The 21,409-nt window shown below is 50.8% G+C and overlaps 1 protein-coding gene across 10 annotated transcripts in view; it reads right to left on the bottom strand.

The window, feature by feature from the left end:
• The window catches only part of BCORL1 (BCL6 corepressor like 1), a 59,252-nt gene that overhangs the window by 22,860 nt on the left and 14,983 nt on the right, over window positions 1-21,409 (bottom strand). For 9 of the 10 annotated variants that reach the window (XM_061137853.1, XM_061137851.1, XM_061137854.1 and 6 more), the window contains 6 exons: window positions 17,257-17,386; window positions 12,418-12,505; window positions 8,874-12,149; window positions 4,935-5,100; window positions 3,589-3,669; window positions 1,119-1,508 (listed from right to left, as the gene is read on the bottom strand). In XM_061137853.1, coding sequence (XP_060993836.1) covers window positions 1,119-1,508; window positions 3,589-3,669; window positions 4,935-5,100; window positions 8,874-12,149; window positions 12,418-12,505; window positions 17,257-17,342 — 4,087 coding nt within the window. In that variant the 5' untranslated portion in view covers window positions 17,343-17,386. The remainder of the gene's footprint in view (window positions 1-1,118; window positions 1,509-3,588; window positions 3,670-4,934; window positions 5,101-8,873; window positions 12,150-12,417; window positions 12,506-17,256; window positions 17,387-21,409) is intronic. The other variant, XM_061137860.1, reaches the window with a different exon arrangement.

The following is a 21,409-nucleotide window of genomic DNA, read 5'->3' as shown; positions in this document are numbered from 1 at the left end:
TCATCCCCACTCTCATATGGTTGACAAAAACTGGCTCAATTACTCTCCTAAGTGTGGGGATAGATATAATATACATCTCTGCTTAAACAGGGCCAGAGATGAGGGTTAGCCTTCCTGGCATTATAGCAAACCCAGAATATACTACCCACTCCAACATGGTTGTTCAGTCTTCACTAATAACAAGATCGCAGATATTTACTAGCAGTTCAGGATGAATACGTTATAGGAGACAATCAATTGTTGCTTCAAGGGCAGAGGTCAGAGAAAGAGAGTGAAAGACAGAAGTGTTTTCACTGAACCCAGGGATGTGCTTTTCACTCATCTAGAAATCCACTACAGGAATGGGCCTGAAGAGCACTTAACAGAACAAACTGGTATCGGCCTTGGTGACAGTCTGTGCCTCCATGATTGCATATCATAGCATCTGACGTGGCCAAAGAGAGCCTGGTGCTCTCCTCGGGCTGCCCACTTTTCCAGCTCAGGTCCAACAAAAATGATGCCACCTTGGGTCATGTCAAAGCTTCACTCTGCCTCAATAACCTTTGTGGCTTTAACCAAGAAAGCCAAGTTGTGCCTGCTTCTACTTGAACTTGTTATGTTGGGTTGAGGAAACCATTGTACTTCTTTTTAACTTTAGGGGCTGGAGGCATCCCAGGAAAGGCAGCCAATGCCCTCTTTCTTCTCGAACCTAGGATTCTAGGAGAGAAAACCCAACTTCCGAGACCCGACTCCCTCAAGCCAAACAGAGAACTGCCTGGTAACCAAGGACATCACTGTGGCTGTGCCCACACGTTCAGATTTATACACACACACACACACACACACATATAAAACTGGAGGGCTTGGGCATACATGTCCTCAGCTCACCTGAAGGTCAGTGGGAACTCATTCAATCTCAACCCCAAGCCAAGACCTGGGGACTGCAGTTGAGTGACCCCCCTCTGGCAGCTGGTGCTCATAGCACCAGGTTTCTCTGGGTGCAGAGGCCTTTGGCGGGAAGAGAGGAGGCAGGGGTGGGAGTACCCATGATGCCTGAGGGTCCCCAGAAGCCAGAGTCACTGTGGTTTGGGGACGGGTGACAGCAGCTGCCTGGGGCAGCAGCCCCTGGCCAGCCTTACCTGCTCTCCCTTTCCGCCGCTGCTCTTCCTCCTGCTCCGTCAGGTACTCCCCAGTCTGGTATTTTCGGCTCTTCTGCCGTCTCCGTTTCTTCCTCTTCACCAGGCCCTCCTCCTCATCTTCCTCCTCCTCCTCGTTGGTGTCCCACATTTGCCGGGCAGCTTCTGTTCTCCAGGGCATCTCTCGGGCTCGCCATAGGTGCCTGCGGCCCTGGCTCAGCAGGGTCTTGTCTTGGGCATGGTGGCTGCGATACTGGGTGTCCCGCTGGGTCTTTCTCACCTTTCGACGCTTGGCCGGGGTGGGAGTTACTTCCTCTTCCTCCTCTGTGGGGAAGACTTCCTGGCATCCCATGTCACTGTCTGCCATACCAGCAAAGGAGCTACAGATGCTTCCTGCGGGTGGGATGTACAGGAGACGGTCATGCATCTCTTCAATGGACTAAGAGTATGGTGTCGAAGCAAGTGCCCTGGATTAGGAGCTAGCAGGTCTGGGTTTGAGTTCAGGCTCTGCCAGTTATTGGCTGTATGCTCTGTGAAAGTTCCCTCATTTCTGTCTCCTTGTATATAAATTGAGAATACTGTTCTGAGCCTTACTGATCTCACAGGACTGTTCTGAGGCTCAAATGAGATAATTCACTCCAAAGCGCTTTACAGAGTCCAATAATTACACAACTGTCGAGTATCCAAACCACACACCCTTCCTCATCCGTGCTGCCCTGCCACTTTCATTCATTCCACAAACTCTTACTTAGTGCTCACGAGGTGCCAAGAGTTATGTGAGGGGCAGGAGAGGGTCACAGGGTTTAGTAGAGGGTAAGGGAGGGCAGACTGACATGGGACCCCACCCCTGCTCACTATGTGACCCCCAAACTTGCTGACAGATCCACCCTGCGCAAGTTGAGTTGTCTCTGAAGGCTCTCAGGAAAAGTGAAGCAAGGAGCCCCTTTCCTGTGACAGCCCGGCTTAGGCCCGCCCAAATGCTCCTGAGCCGGGCCCTCTTCCCTTACATTGACCCCACCTTCTATTGAGCGGCCACGAGTCCAGGGGTGGAGCTTTCTCCCCAGCTCCACCCCCCGCCCCGCTGCAGCTGTGCCTCACCGCTGGGCAGGCACTTCCTCTCTTCTTCACCACCACCCCAGGATGATGGGACCTTTCCTGCCCTCTTCTGCCACTGGCCGAGAGGCCATTTTCCTCCCCACTCCTACCCTCAACTCTGCTGACAACAAGCACAGTCCTAAGTTGGCCCGGCTCAGCGCTCCAGGAGATCTGACGTCGTCCTTGGAAGCGGCTCTGAGACACCACCAGTTTTCTCTTAAGACCCGGCTATTAACTCGGCAATCGAGTGAGGTCAGCAGAAGAGAAATGGTTCGAGGGAATTCCCGGGTGGTCCAGTGGTTAGGACTCCAAGCTCTCACTGCCGAGGGCCTTGGTTCAACCCCTGGTTGGGGAACCACATGGAGCAGCCAAAAAAAAAAAAATAAGAGAGAGAAGAAATGGTTCGAGGCAAACAGAGTGGCACTGGACCAAAGCTTCAAGTCCCTCAGTCAGACCACTTAAAGACAGCAAATGTCCAGCAAACTTTCCATTATACAGACCAGGCAGGGAACGCAGTGTTCTAGTTAATCTAATATTCTGGTTAATACGAATCACCATAGAGATCACCCAGGGATCACCAGTTTCTAAAGAACCAAATATACTATGCTGTGTTTAACACTAAAATGGCAATGGCTCTAACGTAATGGCTCTTTGATGACTCAGAGGACACTTCAGGATTTGTCGAGGGCTCCAGGCTGTCATTACGAGCCCCAATTACCACCGTGCTCTCCGTGTGCTGAGGTGCTCATTAATAGAATGTCAGATAACTGAGTTTACACTGTGCCCTGCTTCCCCATTCCATTCACTTTGCCTGGATATCTGGGTGAACCCAGGCAACCATTTCTAGCGCTAAGTACCAACTTGGAGGCTAGCAGACAAGAAGAGCGCCTGGCAAGAGCCATCCTTTCTTAGACACTGGAGGTTGACTAGTACAAATTCAGGGGACCAAGTGTGATTCTGCTGGCCCGGACAACTCAATGACTGTTTCCGATTTTGATGATGCTTGTCACATGGAGCAAGAGGAGAGAGGCCCAAAGATTAAAATGTCTGTGCCGGTAACTGGCCCCAATAATCAAGAGATGCCAAGGCCTGGAGTAGAACCAGTTTTCCTGAGTGGCACAGGCTTTTCCTCTTTCCACCACTGGCTGCCAATAAGAGGTGTCAAATCCCTGTTCTAAAAAGCTAAGCAAATCATCCTAAAATTGTGGGCAATGACCCAGCTCCTACCCTAGGCTCTCTTGTCTCTGCAGGGAGCTGGGCATCTTGGCACAATGAATGAAATTCTCACCTCTCCACTTAGGCCAATGGCAAAATGGCTCCACCAGATTTCTACCTGTCTGCGGAGAAGTAACAAGATGGGCCTCAGCCTCAGACTCACCAGACTGACTGCGTGTCCGGGTGCTGAGGACCACGGGGATGAAGTCACGGAAACTGCTCTTTGCTTTCTTCTCTAAGGAACCTGGAGTGATGTGTGGTTTCAGGGCAGAAGGCAGAAATATCACAATCAGAGTCTCAGCACAGGAAAGCCCCCCACCCTTGCCCTGAAAGGCTCAGATGGAAAGCTCAAGGGAGGGTTTGTGTTCTGCCTGCATTACATTTATTAGCTCCCCCTATGCCGCTATCAGTGCTTCCCTGCTGGCTCAGTGGTAAAGAATCCGTCTGCCAATAGAGGAGATGTGGGTTTGATCCCTGGGTCAGGAAGATCCCCTGGAGAAGGAAATGGCAACCCACTCAGTATTCTTGCCTGAAGAATCCCATGGACAGAGAAGCCTGGTGGGCTATAGTCCATGGAGTTGCAAAGAGTTGGACATGACTGAGCACACATACATGCTGCTACCATTTAAGTATCTCTTTTAGAAAAGGAGCTTTTCCTGGTGCTTTTTGAAAACTGGGAGTTGGGTCATTTTGGCTGACACCAAAAAAAAAAGCAGTGCATGGCATCAGTGGGCTGGCATACCACAGAGTGGAAGGCCTGGCTGCCTGGACAACTGTGAGGCTACTGCACCACCACAAAATTCCAACTGAGCTGCAGTAGGTCCCAGGAAAGGGATCTTGAGGGACTGAGCAAGGCAGGAAGATGGGAGCAGGACGCGGCGGATGGCAGAAAGCTGCTCTTTAAGAAGAGACTAAAAGGGGTAGGCCCTCTCAGACAGGAAGGCTGTGAACACAAGCTACTATGGGCCGGAATACGCCGGCTTCTCTCTGCAGAGGGTGCCATGGAACTATCACTGGCGGAGCACGTGGATTACGTACACACCTCCCTGCCCCAAACATCCTGTACGTCCCCAAATAATAAGGGTTTAGGATTTCTCTAGCCATGCTAGCTAGTTAATTTTTTAACCTTTATAATGGGAGTTTCCAGATATACCAAAGGTAGAGAAACAGTGTAAATAATCCCCCTTCGGCCTCAATCCTCATTAAAGCCGTTTCTTCTCTGGGCCTAGACCCACCACAGCTAATAGGCTGGCTCCTCTGGGGTCGGACTGACTCTTGTGTGTCTGAAAAGCACCACTTCAGAGCGTGCCTTACTCCAGCAACAGGGTGAGCAGCCCTACTCCTGTCTCTCTTCTCCTTCCACTTTCAGAGGTGTTAATGATCTCTCCCTCCTCTTGTGAGCAAGTCCCACTTTCCTGGTCAGTGTCAGAGGCCCTCCTCCCCGCCCCAACCTGCCATAGGGATCCCCCTGCATCCCAGAGAGAGGGTCAGGACACACGCCGGGCCTACCTTCCTCATGGCCGTCGGCTCGTTTTCCTGGAGACTGGGACTCCGGCTTTGTTGGCTTCCGGTGCTTGTGCTTTACCCTGACTCCATTGTGCTCTTTTCCTGAATCTGAAGCCCCCCTGGGGCTTTTCTTGGTGGGTTCCTGGGCGTCACTAGGTGGCTTCCGGCACTGTGGAGAGGTAGATAGAGTCAGGTCCAAGGTCAGCTTCCCATCTTAAGAATGTTCTCTTAATGTTGAGCCCTGTGCCCTGATTCTGAAACATGGACACAAGCTGCCCAGGCATGGGCTGGGGGAAGGGGCAGCCCGCTGCCTTCCACAGTGGGCTACAGAGGCTTTTTGGACCCAATCCAGTGCCCTAGCTAATCCCCATAGACATCCATATCCCATTATTTTAAACAGGTCCACAGAGTCCGCATTCACAAGCCGAATAAACACCCAAAGTCATTTGAAAAGGTGCAAAGTCAGGCCCCATACTCTATCCGAACAGCAACAGAGAGACCGACAGAAAACAAAAATGCCTCTTCTGCAAGTTGGGTGACTACATTGTTCAAATAACTTCACTGTGAATAGTATCAACACCAACAACTGAAAATAATTCTCGCATGGGCCAATTCAAGAAAAATTATCTATTTTCATGTACAAATTAATACTAGAAAAAAGATTCCACTAGGGCAAGAAGAAAAGTCTGCCCCGGGAGCCATTCCAATCTCCCCGTACTTAGGAAAGACACTGAAAAGGCTCAGGCATTTTCAACAATGCCCCCTTACACTTTGTGGCCCTTTCACCTTTTCCAAACACTCTCTCTACCATTCGATCTGTTATTCTTAACAACCCTGTGAGGAAAAGCTAATAATCACCCTTAGTGAAGAGACGAGGAAACTGAGCCTCCAGGGTAAGAGTGTACATGATTTGTCCAGGGCAATGCAGCCCAAGGTGTCCACTTGCCTCAGGGGCCACCAGGAACCAGGCCAGCCTGCAAGTTAGCTGGTGTGTGCCTGTGGTGAGTAAATGGCTAAGCTGGGACCAAGACCCAGGGCTCCTAGAACCCAGGGCAGGCCTCACCTCCATTCTCACGCCTCTCCTCTTCTTCCTTCTGTCCTTGTGTCTCCACTGACCATGCTTGGCTCCACTCAGACCTACTGCCTGGCGCCTGGGACAGTCACAATGGTTGTGCTTATGCACCATCAGGATACTCTGAGCCTAGCAGTCACATATTCTCACAAGCTCTGAGATCTCTCCACGCCATCCAGCAAGAAATAGGGCAAGAGAGGGACTTTCAGTATTGTAGTGTCCAGGGAGTGTGGAATAAGCAAACCATTTTAACAATGACATGAGGAAGAAAGGCAGAGTGGTTTTTCCCCTTAAGCAGACCTGCACACCACTTTCTGGAAGGTTATCATGGTCCAGCTCCAGCTAAGGGGATAGCAGATATTCTACTAATGGAGCATCTTCCGGCAAAGGTTGGCAGGGGGACACCACAAAGTCACCATTCCCCGTCAAAGTCCAGGGAATCCTGCTATCCCATCAACTCCTCCTGTGTCTTACCCAGTGGAGGGCTGAGCTGGAAATTAGAGTTCAGTTTCTCCCTTCACTTGCTGCGAGTTCCTACAAACCAAAGTGTTAGGAGAAAGAAAGACATGGGGAGGAAAGAAAATGGGCACCTGCTGCTTCAAGTGTGCACTTCGGGTATAGTCAGAAAACAACTCCTTCAGGTCATGGGGAATAAAGTTCAATGCACATCAATTTGAACATGTCCTATTTATTTCTGTATATCATTTTTAGCTGGCTCTTTCAAGTACAGATCATTAACCTTTACTTCCTAAGATAAGACAAAAACAAGTAGAACAGAACATCTAGACGGGATTCCTGTCTGCATGTTCTGCAAGGGCACACTTCAACTTAGGCAAGAAGTTCAGATGGTAGGAGACCATGTAAAATGAATGTTCCAGTCAACAGAGTGTTGAAGGGTTTTCTAAAGAATTTTCCAAACGATGAGGAGACCACCAGCACCAGACTGAAGGAGAACTTTCTTTGCTGATGATTCAGAGGTCCTTCAGGAGTCTCCAGGCCTTGGGGCAGGTGGTGTAGGAGACAGGAGACTGCAATTTCTTTTTGAAAAAACTTTTTTATGTCTTTTTTTTTAGGTCACATTGGTTTATAACACTTTATAAGTTTCACACACTTAACATCATATTTCTACTTCTATATACACTCCAGAGACTATTCTGGTTCTTGGCCATACCCTGAAAGGGGCTGTTTTGAACTGACCCCTGATTTTAGTTTTGCCAATCAATGCTTTCTTCCTCAGGAAGATGGAACGCAAGAAAAGAAAGAGCCAAGATATTTGCTTTCCAGAGAAATAGACATTTACTAACTCATTACAGGCAGTTGCCAAGGGCTGCTTCAAGGTTCCTGACCCTGTAACTTTATTCCCTGCCCTCTGCATCTGTCAGTGGGCCCCGTGAACTCTTCATCTTATATAGGAAGGGGCGGTGCCTGTCTGCCAGTGAGTCACCTGCGAGACAGAAGTTCCAGGAGGGCGGGGACCACATCTAACCTATTTGTAATACAAACAATATCAATAGCAGCCACCAACACTTCCTGAGCACTTATCTGCCAGGCACTGTTCTAAGCATCAACACATATCACTTCATTTAATAATTTTTTAACAACAGCTTTGTTGACATAATTTATTGAGATATATCATATACTTGTAATGTTTGTAATTCAACTGTTTTTAGTATAGTCACAAACAAGTGTAAGGATCATCACTATCTAGTTCCAAAAGTTCTTTCCTCACCCCAAATGGAAACCCTGGACTCATTAAGCCGTCTCCAGGTCCTCGTTCTCTCCACCCTTAGGCAACCACTCATCTATGTCCTGTCTCTATCAATTTGCCCATTCTGGCCAGTATACATCATCACTGGGTGAGAAAAACCCACCCAACTCTATCCCCAGGGTTCTTAACCTGGAGTCCATGGGTGAGCTCTGGGGCGTGGGTTGGGTCTTTGAGCCCCTTGAAATTATCAGCAACATTATGAGGTCATGTTTCTGAGGACAGGGTCTGCAGCTCTCATTAGCTTCTCAAAGTGCTCTATGGTCCAACAACAACAAAACTAAGAACTTCTGCACAGACAAATTCAAGGTGCTCTAGCTAGAAATCTATTCAACATCCAATTTGAAGACTTGTTGACATAACCTCAAATTGCTCCATATCTTTAATAAGCCCTATCCTCAACTGCTTCTAGAATCTCCTTGATAACTAGTGGCCTTCAGATACTTTTTAGAGGAACACTGGATTCAGGTCAAGTCCTCTTAGCCCCGCTGTCTGCCTAGAACCCTGCCATCCTCCTTAGCCTACTAAGAACCCAGATCCAGATGCCTTGGACATCAAATCTCCAAGCGGCTGAAACCCAAAGCTGCCACCCCAAGCATTAGGGGGATAGGAAACTGGTGGATGAGCCCAGAAGCTGAATTGGCTCTGGCCCCACAAAACTCCAAGCTAATCCTAAGCAGGTTTACCCAGTGGTGCAGGGAGCAACCCTGTCAAGGGCCCCATTCCCTCCCTGGGTCCCAAATTCTCAAAGCCATTAGTTATCTTGGAAAAGGAAGAATGGCTATGCAGCAAAGGGCCTGTTATTAATTTCTCTCCCTGTATCGTATTGTACTCTTCCGCTTTCCATCCTCATCTGGGACAATGGCTTCCTCAGCTACAGGGATCATTTCCCACATCCTACAAAATGCAAACTCCGCCCCCACCACACTAAAACATCCTATATGGAGAATGTGCCTTGGTTAAGGGTCATGATTCACTTTGCACAAGCCTTGCAATCACTTTGCTTCACAGACCTACTCAAGAACACTGCCTGAGGTTGACGTCTGCAGGACAAAGCAGACCACTGGTGTCTTGGCCCTGCCCTCAAACTCAGCCCAGCACTCACCTTGGGTCCATGGGAACTTCGGACCAGGACCTTGGCTTGTGGCTGCTGTTCCTCACCATCTTTCTCTTTGCCACATTTCATTTTCTTAGGCGGCGGCGATTCGGACGCACCATCGCTCACCACAGAGTCTGGCTGCCATTTGTTTTTACAAGCAAAGACACCTACACTCTCCTGTTTCACTCGAGCCTGCCCGGCCTTACTCCGCACTTCCGCTTGGCCCCTCGGGGTAGCTGCTGGGAGGCCATCAGCCCGGAAGCAGGTGGCTAAGTTGAAGACCACATCACCATCCACCTTCTCCATCTTCACCCGGCCCAGGTCCACCTGGCTTCCGAGCTGTGGAAGCTCTGTGCTAGAGGCCCTGGCGCCGCTGGGAACCACGTCCAGGATGAGCTCCTTGGGGCGGCTGTCATGAGGTAGCAAAGGCAGCTCGGGCATCTTGTGCAGGTTCTGGGGGGTGGCCAGGACCAGCTCGTGGGACATGTAGGTGGCCAGCACTTGGTTCTTAGGCTTCGTGTCTCCGGCCAGCTTCAGGCCACAAGCCCCCTGGGGGCCTTCCAGCTTAGGAGTGCTGTCGGGGCAGAGGTGGCTCTCCGGTTCCCCAGGCCCCTGAGTCACTCGCAGGTCCCCACTACTAGGCTGCATAGACAGCGCCAGGGTCCCTGTCTGAGGGCTGAGAGTCAGGAGGACAGGGTTCACTTGTTCCTCGTAAGGCTTGGCAGCAATGCGGCAGGTTTTGTTCTTTGCGCCCGTGTCCTGCTCGGGAGCAAAGGGGCCCCCAGGCCGTGGCGGCTGCCCCTCAGGAAGCCCATGCATGGCCTCGCTGGGGCCTAGGGATGGCACACCAGAAAACTCAGAAACAACGCTGGTGGGCCTGATGGGCACCCCCTGGCTGGGGGTCAGCTGCCCAGCACTGGAGATGCCGATGGAAAGCAGAGACGCCTGGTGGTATGGTGACCAGCCAACAGGTAGGACCTGGGTGCTGGTGGGTTTCCCGTTGACTGAACACCGTGGGTAAATGTTTGCCGGCCCTGTGGGCTTCCAGAGTGAGAGCTCCTTGCTTTGGCACCCTGGCAGCCCAGGGGCGATGCGGGCAGGGGTGTAACGTTTGACTGTGCTTGGCGGTCCCTCAGTCCCAGCCTGGCTGCTCTTCTTGCCACAGGGGGCACCAGTGCTCTTGGGCTCGCCCTGATCGATGATGGAGATGGGTTCCTGCTTGGGGAGATGGCGGGGGTCTCGGGTGAGGCCCAAGTTGGGGTCTTTGTTCAGCAGGAGGGAGGCGGGCACCGGGTTGGCCACGCCCACATAGGTGCCCGGAATGGTGCTAATGAGTGCAGTGGAGTTCTTCACCCAGGTACTCGGGTCCCCGTTCCTCACGATCTCGGGGAAGATGACAAAGGGTGAGGAAGTGGAGCCGAGGCATGAGGTGACACTGCTGCCGGCAGCTTGGGTCGTGCGCTGAGACCTAGACAGGACGGTGGAGAGCAGGGCCTTGCTGCTGGTGTGCACGGGGGTCAACACGGGCATGGGCGGCGTCTTGCGCTGGTTCGGCAATGGGAGCTTCTGTCTGTTGGACTTGGAGGAGAGGTCGAGGGGCATCTCGCTGCACTCAGATGGAGAGGCCATCTCTCGCTCCAGCTGTGGAGGTGACTTGAGGGGAGAGAAGGTGACAGAAGTCCCTTCTGTTTGCTGCTCCACGCTGCCTGGCATCTTGGTGGGATGCGGCGGGGCTGAGCTCCCGCTGGGGGTTGGCAGCAGAGGCTGTGGCGGTGGAAGCACCTTGGCAGGAGCAGTGGACAGGGATGTGTCTGCCAAAGGCCCGGGGACCCCATCGGGCGCAGGCTGGGTGCTGGTGCTGCCCGATGGGGAAGCACACGGGAGCCTGTTCACCTCCAGAGACACCAGCTTGGACTCTGATGTCAGGGGCCGGGCCACAGAGAATGCATATGGGTAAGACCGCAGCTCTGGGGAGGCCAGCACCCCGGGAAGACACCTGTCCTGCAGGTAGGATGGCAGGACGGGGAGCGTAAGCGTGGAGGAGACTCCCAGGGTGGTTGGCAGTGTAGCCACGCTGAGTGGCTGCCCACAGCTCGGAGGCGGGATGTATACCAGCGGCTGGCTTGGGGTCAGCACTGTCCCCGGCTGAAAGGACAGGGGGACTTTTTGCATAGCTGGTGCCTGAGCTGCAGGGAAACACACTCGACTCAAACTGAAGGAGGCCGGGATGGGGGCCGAGGTGGGAATGGCAGTAGGTGTGGCAGGCGGCATGGGCGTGGGGGCTGGAGTGAAGATCGGGGCAGGGGTGGGTGCAGGCACTGGCGTGGGAGCAAAGGCAGGGATGAGGGTGGGGGTAGAAGGCGGCCCGGAGGACGGGGTCGGGGTGGGCATCGGCACCGCTGGAGGGGCAGGAGCTGCTGGAGGGGTGGACGCTGGCATGGGCGCCAGAACTGGAGTGGGGACGGGCGCAAGGACCAGGGTCGGAGCCGAAGGGGGCACGGGAGCTTGGATTAGAGCCAAGGGAGGAGCCGAAACTGGGACTGAGAGCGGGGCTGGGGCTGGAGCCGACATGGGGACGGGGCCCGACGGGGGCGCAGAAGCGGGCACCGGCACCAGGACCGAGGCTGAGACTGAAAGGGGGTTCGAGTCGGAAATGAGCGTGGGTACTGAGGGTGGTGCAGGGGCCAGAGCCGGGACTGGCGCCAAGGGAGGGGAAGGAGCCGGGGCGGGAGCAGCAACCTGAACGGGGACGAGCCCGGAGTGGGGGACCGGGGCAGGGACTGACAGGGGCACCTGGAATGGGTCTGGAACAGATGGGGGGACGGAGGCCGAGCTGGGCGCTGGCGGGCAGATGGGGGCCGGCAATGGACTGAAGTTAGTGGTCACCAGAGGCAGGGTGCCCTCCACAGGGACGCCAGTTCCCAGAGTTGCCAGAATGAAAGTATTCTTCTCCCCGACGCCATGCCTCGAGTCCAGAGCCTTGGCCCCAGCTGGCGAGCAGTCCACCTGTTTGCTCATTTGGCTGCTAAGGGGAGTCCAGGAGCAGTCAGCAGTGTCGTTGCCAGCCTCGGGGCCGTCAGAAGCAGAAAGCTTGAGCCCGTCTCCTGGGCTGCTCAGGGACACCAAGGGGCCCCCTGCCTCAGCCACACTCCCAGTATAGTCCATCTGGGGCTGGGCGTCGTCAGGCCTGTCTTCTGACTTGGGCCCGAGTTTTTCTGTTGCACTGCCATCTGGGTCTGCCCCCCGGGCATTACTGCCACTTCCAACTGTCGTGAGCTCCACCTGCAATGACAAAGTTGAAAGCCTGTCTTAACTAGCTCTCTGTAGGTCGTGCAAGGCTCCTGAGGCCTGGGAGGGGCAACTGCTGGTCCTCTTTGCAACTTGGCAGAAGCAAAGCACAGCGGGCTGATTTCTGTGTCACACGCAGCAACTCCTGGGAAGCACCCTGGTCCTGCCTGGCCCCATTCGGGGAGGGCAGGCTGGCCACCATGCCTGGGCGGTTCAGCTCCACCCTTTGGCAGGTGGCACGTGGCTCTGCATGGCCCCTTACCTTGGAAAAACTGCTGACACAAAACTCCTGAGATCCAAAGCGCTGGCAGTCACCTGTCGTGGACTCCTCATCAGAAAGAGGTGCTCTTCTAGCATGGGAGACACAACCAGAAAAAGGACATGAGGCCAAGCCTCCAGGCCACCACCACCTGCCCCAGAACACCCCCTTGCCTGCCTGGGTTCACAGAAATCCTTCTGATCTCGCATCCCTTGTTGGCTTGGGGGAGATCACAATAAACTTGAGGCGGGGTGGGTCCAGGCTGCAAATCAGAGCCTCCATGCTCAACTTTTCAAGTTCCTACAAAGGAAAAGTCCTGATCTGACCAGACTCCCCTCTCTGGGCTGTGTGTCCAGTTTTCTAGGGCTCTCACCAGCGGTATGGAGGACCCCAGCACCTTTGCCTTGTTCCTAGAGCTTGTCCATCAAGGTGACTGTGCAGAAAGTATTGAGCAGTGCCAAGAGGGGAGAGATGTAACTCACAGGAAATCTCCAAAGGCACGCAAACTGCTTTTCTCACAAACGTGGTCTTATTTTAAGTCTGTAAGGAAAGCTGGCTGCAGGCATCATAAGGGTAACCCTTTCCTGAAACAAATAACCACCTCCATTGTGGTTCTAAACCCAACTCTCACCTGTCCACCTGACAGACTTGCCTACAGAAGATGCACATTTATTAGCATACATAATGACACTGATTCGAGGCAGGTCACTGGGTGTCAAGGGGCATTTCAAGGGCATGACTTCTTTCCCTCTAGGATACCGATGAGCTCAAGCCAGCACCCTCCTTCCTACCTTTCTGCTCTTGCTTGCGTCCCATTCCCCACCAGCTCCCCTCTCTCCCCTTGGCCTCCCAGCATCACTGCATTTTCTCTCAGCCCAAAGGGAAGGAAGCCTTCAAGGCCACAGACCCCAAATTCAAGCTGGTATACTGCAGAGGGAAATGCTCAAGGCCAGAGCACTGGTTCCCAAAGGAGGAAAACTCTACTATACTCCCACCTTCTAAAAAGTCTTCTCTAAAATTTGGGTAAGAATCTTAGAAAATGGGATTTGCTCAGACATGCCTGACTCTTTGCAACCCCATGGACTGCAGCATGCCAGGCTTCCCTGTCCTTCACCATCTCCCGGAGTTTACTCAAACTCATGCCCGTTGAGTCAGTGATGCCATCCAACCACTTCATAGAAAATGGTATATCCTGACCCCCTCCCCCGAAAAAAGGTCAGCTTGGGAGGGTGATGTTGGAGAGAGGATAAAGCCCATGGGAAACTTGGTGTCTGAAGTACAGAATGTGCCTCTGTTGCCCTAAGGAAGACACTGGTGGGGCAGGGGTGGGTGCGAGTGGGTGAGTGGAAGGCTGAGGTGCAACAACAGAGCTCTAGCACAAGCACTACAATATGGCTCCTAGGGTGCAAACACAGGAATGCTCTGTGCACCTCTGGGGAGCTAGACTGCCTTGGGGTTTGCCATCCTCCTATTTCAGAGCCTCTTTCTGAGCTCTGCCACAGCCAGGGAAGAAGCCAGCGCCTGCCTCACCAGCCAGCTTAACCAAAGGGCAGTCAGGGTGTCCCCACCCAAGCCCCACAAGAACTAACTCCTTCCCTTGCACTGGAACAGGGAACCACTGACACACCCCCAAATTGCACTTGGGGCAAGAGGAGCAAAAAAGGTAAGGGGGTCATCACAGGCCTCTCCCCATCTTTTCAGGGCTGCAGAAGGGACTAACTGAGGGGAAAGGCTTGTTCCCTTTAAAAGGCAGCTAGGCTGGCAGAAGTGGGAGGGTTTCACTGCTTGCAACGGACTGCTGGTGACAAATAGCAAGGATCAAAAGGAGAAACAGGGCTGGAGACACAGTCGGGGGTCTCAAGGAAGGCAAGGAAGGGGGAGCCTGAGGGAAAGGGAAAACGTGCTTGGACATCAACCCCTGAGAGCCCAGAAAAGCAAGCCCAACCCCCAGCCTTGGGCCAGGGGTGAAGCAGCGTTCCAGGGCTGGTTCTGCGGGGACGATGGTGGTGAGGGAAAAGAAGCGGCAGGGACCCCCAGCTTGGACAACCCCTCATAAGGTATCGCAGAGAGGACACACTATTTCCATGTCCCCCCTGCTGATGATACAGAGGGGAGCTAAGCTGCATACTCGGTCCTGCTTGCTCGGCTTTCACCCTATATAAAGTCACCCTGAAAGTAGAAACCCTGCCTTCAAAGACAGCTACCAGAGAAGTGCAGAGCCACTGGCCCAGAGATTCTCAAGGTGGCTGCAGAAACAGTGATCCTAGCTACTCCAGCCATACCTACACCTGAGCCAGCCGCCAAGGCTCTGGGAAAATGACCCACGGCCACATTTCAAGCCTTATGAGGAGTGTGTAAAGCCAAGCAAATGTTAAACTGCTCCATTGACAGAAGAATGTGGGACAGGGGAGGGGGTTCAAGGGAAGAGCCAGGTCAACAGAGCAAGATTAGGAGGGTGCAGGTGGTAGGGAGAAGAGAACGGGAGTCGAAGCAGGCTTCAATCAGGACTGAAAATTGATCCCACCGTTTCTTCCCAACAGAGATGACCCTAGGCTGTTATGCTCAAGGCTTTGTTGAACTTAAACCAGAACCAGTCATAACCTTTCAGGGCTGTCTGCCTAATTATTAAGGGCTAGCACCAGTGTCAAACCAGACCTTTTCCAGTTCCTGTTGGGCCTTAACTACATGGCACATATCTCGCTCCTTGGATCCCAGCTCCTGCAGACTTTCCCTGCCTCAAATCCCATCACACCCCAAGACTGCCTTTATTCCAGCCAAAGTCCCCCCCCACACACACATGGTGTGACAAACACCAGCCCTCACCTGAAACTCCTACTCATCCCTCAAGCCCTGGCTCAAATGTCACTGCCTCTGGGAAGCCTTCCCTTCTTACCCCAGGAAGTTTTTGATTCTTGCATCTAGACTCCCACTGAACACGCCACTCGACAGCACTTACCACCAATGTCCCATGACAAATGGTTTGCTCTGAATGAGTTTAACAAATGTTTGGTGAATGAAGTCATGAATGGGTACAAGAAAGGAAGCAAGCAAGCAAACAAACAGAGGGATTTAGCTGGAGGCTGGTCTAGAGTCAGTCACCTAAGGCCAGAAGAAAGCCCCTGTCCCCTGTTTCTATAGTCCCCAACTATATCTGATGGAGCTGGGTGGGCTTCTCAAACCTAACTTTAAGAATTAACCCCCAGATGCAGCTTTACACTCCAAATAGCTAAATTCTACAGGTGGTAAAGGGTTGATGAGGAAGATGGTTTTAAATAAGGTGAGATCACCTTTTGGAAATTAGCTGTAGCATGGCCTAGGCTGGAGCAGGAAGGCAACAATAATGGGTAGACGAGGTCAAAAGTGACAACACTTAAAAGGTCATCCTAACCACGTGGCATATTTGGTAACCAAACATCCCAAGAAAGGTCCATAAGAAGTGAAAATCAAGTTTGGTTCCAATTCATGGTCCTTTTTCAGTGGGGATTTAGAATGGACAGTAAACCCAAGTAACTTGTCCATTGATTTTTTGAAGGCTCTAGTCCAGATCTCTACATCAAAGTCTCATCTGCTTATAACTAGTTGCCAATGAATACTCACACAAATCAATACCACCACTCTGCCTTCCCCACATCATCACTTAGTTATTATCTAAGGACACACCTCATATGCAAAGGAAAATATCTTCTTGCACAGATCCTAGAAGAATTTTGTCTTATTTTCCTTGAACTTGACTTTTATATTCTAAAATTAAATTCCTTTTAAGTCCATCTCTAACTCATTCCTCTGTGTAGAGAGCATTAAACCATCAAACACTAATGGCTTCAAAAAAAATAAAAAGGTCTATTCTCCTAACCTGAACCTCAGACAAGTACACACTTCTCCAGTTAAGAGCAGAAGAAGGAAGATAGCCATCCCTTTTCCTTTCAAAACTACCCACAACCCCTCCATGCACACACACCCATGCACACACCTCCAAGATTTCCCTAAGGAAATGCCAGATCTTGAATCCAATGAAAAGTCATATTGTTCTGTGTTCTAGGTGATTGATTTGACCTATTTGGATTTCAACAGTCAATATATTGAAACCAGCTAGCATGGGGGAGCCATACCTTCTCTACAAATGGGAGAGGCATTGCAACCAACACACATGCTCTTTGGCCAAGAATCCGGAAAAGTCAAATGTAGAATCTGAAGGCCATTTTGAGTGCTCTTCATATGGGGTATGATCAGAAATGGCACAGCTTGGTCAACCCAGTATTTTGGTGAACAGAAAATTGAAAATGCACACAGATCCAGCAGGCATCACCAACTTTCAGTTTCCTATGAAAACTACGTTAAGCAGTCTGATCGTCCTTTGATACTTTATAAGTATCTCACTGCAAATCATCACTAGCCTCGTGAGGCCAGAAAGTGCTGATCGCCAGAATATCCACTAACCATTCCCAGTGTAAAGCTGAATGATAAAACCGTCTTTCTTCCAGGCTTAGATCAAGGACCAAAAATATCTTATATGTATCCTTGAGCACAGAACATGGATGCAGCAAATAAAAACTGCAATTGCCTGAGCATCCCTTTATTCCACAATCTGACAGTTCTTAATGAGTAGACAAATACTAGCTGGCAAAAGGTCATCTGTTGGCCTCCTCACTTTCATCTGAACAGGGACAGCACAGCTGAGCAGGCCACTCTCACCACCCCAGCCCCAGCCCACCTCAGGAAAATCAGAAACAACTAACAGTCTCCTTCCCAGGGTTCCTCCTCTGGCCCTCTCATAGCTACCCTGCTGGGGAGCAGGGACAGCTCACCGGAAGCCGGCCACAGCCACCTTCCCAGCCTCCTCACCTCTCCTCGTTGATGCCACACATGCGAATCCGCTCAGAACTGGTCCAGTTGTGCACGCCGCTGTAGAGCGGTGCTGTAGAGATCATGACAGCCGCTCAGCACCAGCTAGGACCTGCTGCGGCCACTCCCCCTGGGGAAAAAGAACCCCCCAAAATCAAAACTTGTAACACAGACGGTGCTTTAACCACCTTTTACGCGAAAACACTGAAACAAATAAAGGTAATTAGAGTGCCAAAACATTAAAGCCATCTCTCTCACAAGCCTGACTGCTGTGGAAAATTAAGGTCCAAATGGGGACGAGAGAGCACCAGCTTTCCAGGAATCCATAGGTTTCAGGATGGAGATGAGGATGCTGTTAATCACCTAGAGTGATTTTTAAATTATCTGAAAGACAGATATGCATGAGTGTTCGAGGAAATTCAATCTATTTCAGACAAGTGAGATGACAGTATATTTTTCTACACACATTTAGCCTAACCAACTACAATTAGAGGGTCATTCCCATATACGAACAGTGCATTGAAAGACTACTGGGGAATCTTTTTCTCATCAACTCTCTAATCCATGAGTACTGAAGTATTTGAGTGACATTGCCAATTTAAGCTGTCCAGAGGAAGCACATGCTTGCTTTATAAGCCCTTCAAAACTATTCTAATTTCAAGGTAGGAATCATATAGATATAATGCATATACCTAAGCAGGTTTAAAGCGCCCTTCAAATCAGATAACATACTCCTTGTGCTCTGACCACAAACAAGCAGATGAAAAACAATGCTCCATTAAGAATTGCACATGTCTGTCCTTGTCTCTCCTATCAGTCTCTCATCCCTATGACCTACCACCCCCTTCACCAGCCAGTGTTGGGCTCTCACTACTGATGACCAGTGCAAAGCCAATTCACCTTCCAGAGAAATCAAGGCATCAAGAGAAAGATGTTTATCCAATGAGCTTGTCTTGAGACCTTCAAATTCGAGTTAACTTATTAGCTAAAAGCCTTATTCATCAAAGCTCTACTGAACAAAACCCTATGGTGATCAGAATTTTATGCTGTTCTCCACTGTACAAAGAAGTAAATCATAGTAAAATACAGCTACCTCGGGGATTTGTTTCATTTATCCTTTATATGGGCTTCCCTAGTGGCTCAAATGGTAAAGAACCTGCCCACAATGCAGGAGATCCAGCTTTGAACCCTGGGTCAGGAAGACAGCCCAGAGAAAGGAATGGCTACCCACTCCAGTATTCTTGCCTGGAGAATTCCATGGACAGAGGAGCCTGGCGGGCTACAGTCCATGGGATCACAGAGTCAGACATGACTGAGCAACTAACACAGAAATAACACATCTTTTATACAACTTTTGGAGATTGTCCATATTCAACATAATATCACTTATTTATTCAAAAAAACTTTTTCAAGCACCTACTATGTGCCGCCACTGTACAAGGTACCAAGGATTCAACAATTAACAAAAAAGACAAGAAATCCCCGTGTTCATGGAGTTTATATTCTAGTGGGACGAGATAGCCAATAAACATGTTAAATGACTATGTTACGGGATGTTAGAAGGTGATATAACACAGGCTAAGGGACAAGGCAATAGTGGGGGGCAAGGAGCAGAATGGGCTACAATTTATAAGTGGGTGATAAGAGTAGGCCTTGCTGAGGAGACATTTAAACATCCTGAAGGAAGCAAAGATGCGAGCCACGTGAACATCTGGGGAAGTGCATTCCACAGAGGGAACCACCTTGCACAGGTCCTTAAGGCAGGAGGTGCCTGCTAAGATCAGAAAAGAGCCCAGAGGCTGCAGGGCTGATGCAGAGGGAGAAGACAAAGGAGAAAGTCAGTGAGAGGAGAGCAGGGCCGCATCCTCTCCTTGGACATCCCCCCTCCTCCTGTCCCTGTCACATAGGAGAGCGTAGGACACTGCTGCTTCACCCCTTCCTTTATACTTGCCCCTCGCCTGGCTTTACAGACCCTGCGCCTGTGGGCTTCTCTCCTGCCACCCCAGAAACCTGGCCCTCATCTTGCTAAGTCTCTCCTCACCTCTGCCATGTTCTCCCACCCCTTCCCCTTCCCTCCCTCTCTCTTCCTACCTGCCTCCTCTCTCTCCCTTCCCCCTCCCCTCTCAATCCCACTCTCCCATTTCTCTCTCTTCCTCCTCAACATTCCCCTTCCCTCATTATTCTCCGGGCTGTCTCTCTCTCTTCCCCTCTCCTTGGCTTCTCTTCTCTCTCCTTCAGTGTTCTCCCCCTTCCCCCGCATCTCCTGCCCCAGTCCTTTCCCTCCTTTATCTCACCTTCCTTATTTCCCCTTTCTCCCTCCCCATTGCCTCTCCTCTCCTCTCCTTTCAGTCCTTCAGCTCAAGACCTCCCAGTTTCCACTCACCCTTTGGGCACTGATGATCCCCAAATCTGTATCTCTAGCCCTGACCTCTCTCCTTAGACCCAGGCCAGAATTTCCAGCTGCCAGCCACTTGCTGTTAATTAGATGTCCACCAAGCCCCTCAAACTCAATGTGTCTCAAACTGAACTCATTATCTGTTACCAAGAACCTGCTCCCTACCCTCCATGCCCACCGTGTTTCCTATCTTAGTTAAGAGCACCACTATCCCCCAGCCTGGAAATTTCAGTGTTCAGCTCCTCTCCCACACTACCCACATCCAATCAGGAGTCAGGCCTTAGTAACACCATCTCTGTCCTCTCCTTCTAGCCCTCTCGCCCCTGCCCCTGATGTGGTCCCTCATCATCCCTCACCCAGAATATTGCAGTAGCCTCTTAACTGGTCTCTCTGTCTCTAATCTCTTGATTCTACAATCAATTCATCTTCTAAAGCACCAGTTCGATCACATTGCCCCCTCCATCTGCCAGAGCTTTCAACAGCTTTCCTCTGTCTTCAGAATCAAGCCCACATTTCTTAGCACAGCCTTCAGGGTCTTCCATGACCTGGCCTTTAGCCTCCTGTCTGGCCACATCCTGCGCCCTCACCACTCGATTCCTGACCCTTCCCTGAACAGACCATCCAGTTCCAGGCTGGTTCCTCACCCTGAAATGGCCTCTCCTGTGTCCCCTCTTCCCCTCTGTCCCCTGTCAAAGCCTAGCTTGAATGTCACCATGTCATCTCTCCACCCCACCCCACCCCCGCTCCGTCCTTGGCCAGTTAACTCCTCCCCGTCTGGTCCTCCCTAAACATTTCATTCCCATACCTACCACAGCACAGATTTCTTAGTCCCTCTGCTGTGTGATTAACTGGGCATATGGCACGGGTGTCTTTCCCCCACTCCCAGACAATCAGCTACTTAAGGTAAGAAATACCTTCTTTTCTGTCTCTGGTTCTTCTGCAATGTCTTATACATAGTAAGTACTTAGTAAATTCGTGTTATGTGGAAGTGAATCTTGGGTGAGAATTGAGGTGGTGACCCTGAGAAATTATAAAAGGCAAAAGAAGCCCCCCAGAAAAAGTACTCACCATGCCTACTATTTCTTAGAAACTGTACTTTAACAAAAAAGCTCTGCCTTATCTACAGCACACCCTTCCAAGCTGCCTGATTCTAGCCCTGTTCATTGTCTCTGAGCTCTTTTGCACCTCTGTAAATTGCAGGTAACTGATGGATATGCAAACTCTGTCTTGTCCCATGCAGTTTGGATTGACTTCCCTCCCCACTGTGGAAAAACCAGTTTTGCCTCCATTTGCAATTCAATTCCTTTACTCCATATAAAATTGTGCTTTTGGGACCTTTTTCTTTGAACCGACTATAAACATCTGTCTGGTTCCCTTGTTGATTAATGAGTAAAATAAAATCTTTAACACGTGCTCATTCTTAAATCTGTAACAGACTCATGATTTTACCTTTCCGTGAAAATTATCTTTAACATTTCTAAAACAGTTACATGGATTCACACATAATTTTAGGGAGATTTCAGCAAGGGGTAAGACACCTCAGTTCACTAAGATCCCACTCCCTAAACATCCTGGTTAATCAAGTTTTGACTGTTTCTTAGAGTATCTTGGAATATCCTACTTTAAGGAATAACAGCTCAGTCTGTTGGCTGATCATCTTTTTTCATCTTTTTTCTCTGTGAGGCATTAGAAGACTCAGGCAATGGAACGGGCCATTCTTGGCATAAGACAAATTTTTAACACGAATTTTAACGCACG

The sequence above is a fragment of the Dama dama genome, chromosome X (assembly GCF_033118175.1).
Source record: "Dama dama isolate Ldn47 chromosome X, ASM3311817v1, whole genome shotgun sequence".
Lineage (NCBI taxonomy): Eukaryota > Metazoa > Chordata > Mammalia > Artiodactyla > Cervidae > Dama > Dama dama.
Note: the sequence above shows the minus strand (reverse complement) of the source record. Positions and strands in the feature narration are given on the sequence as shown.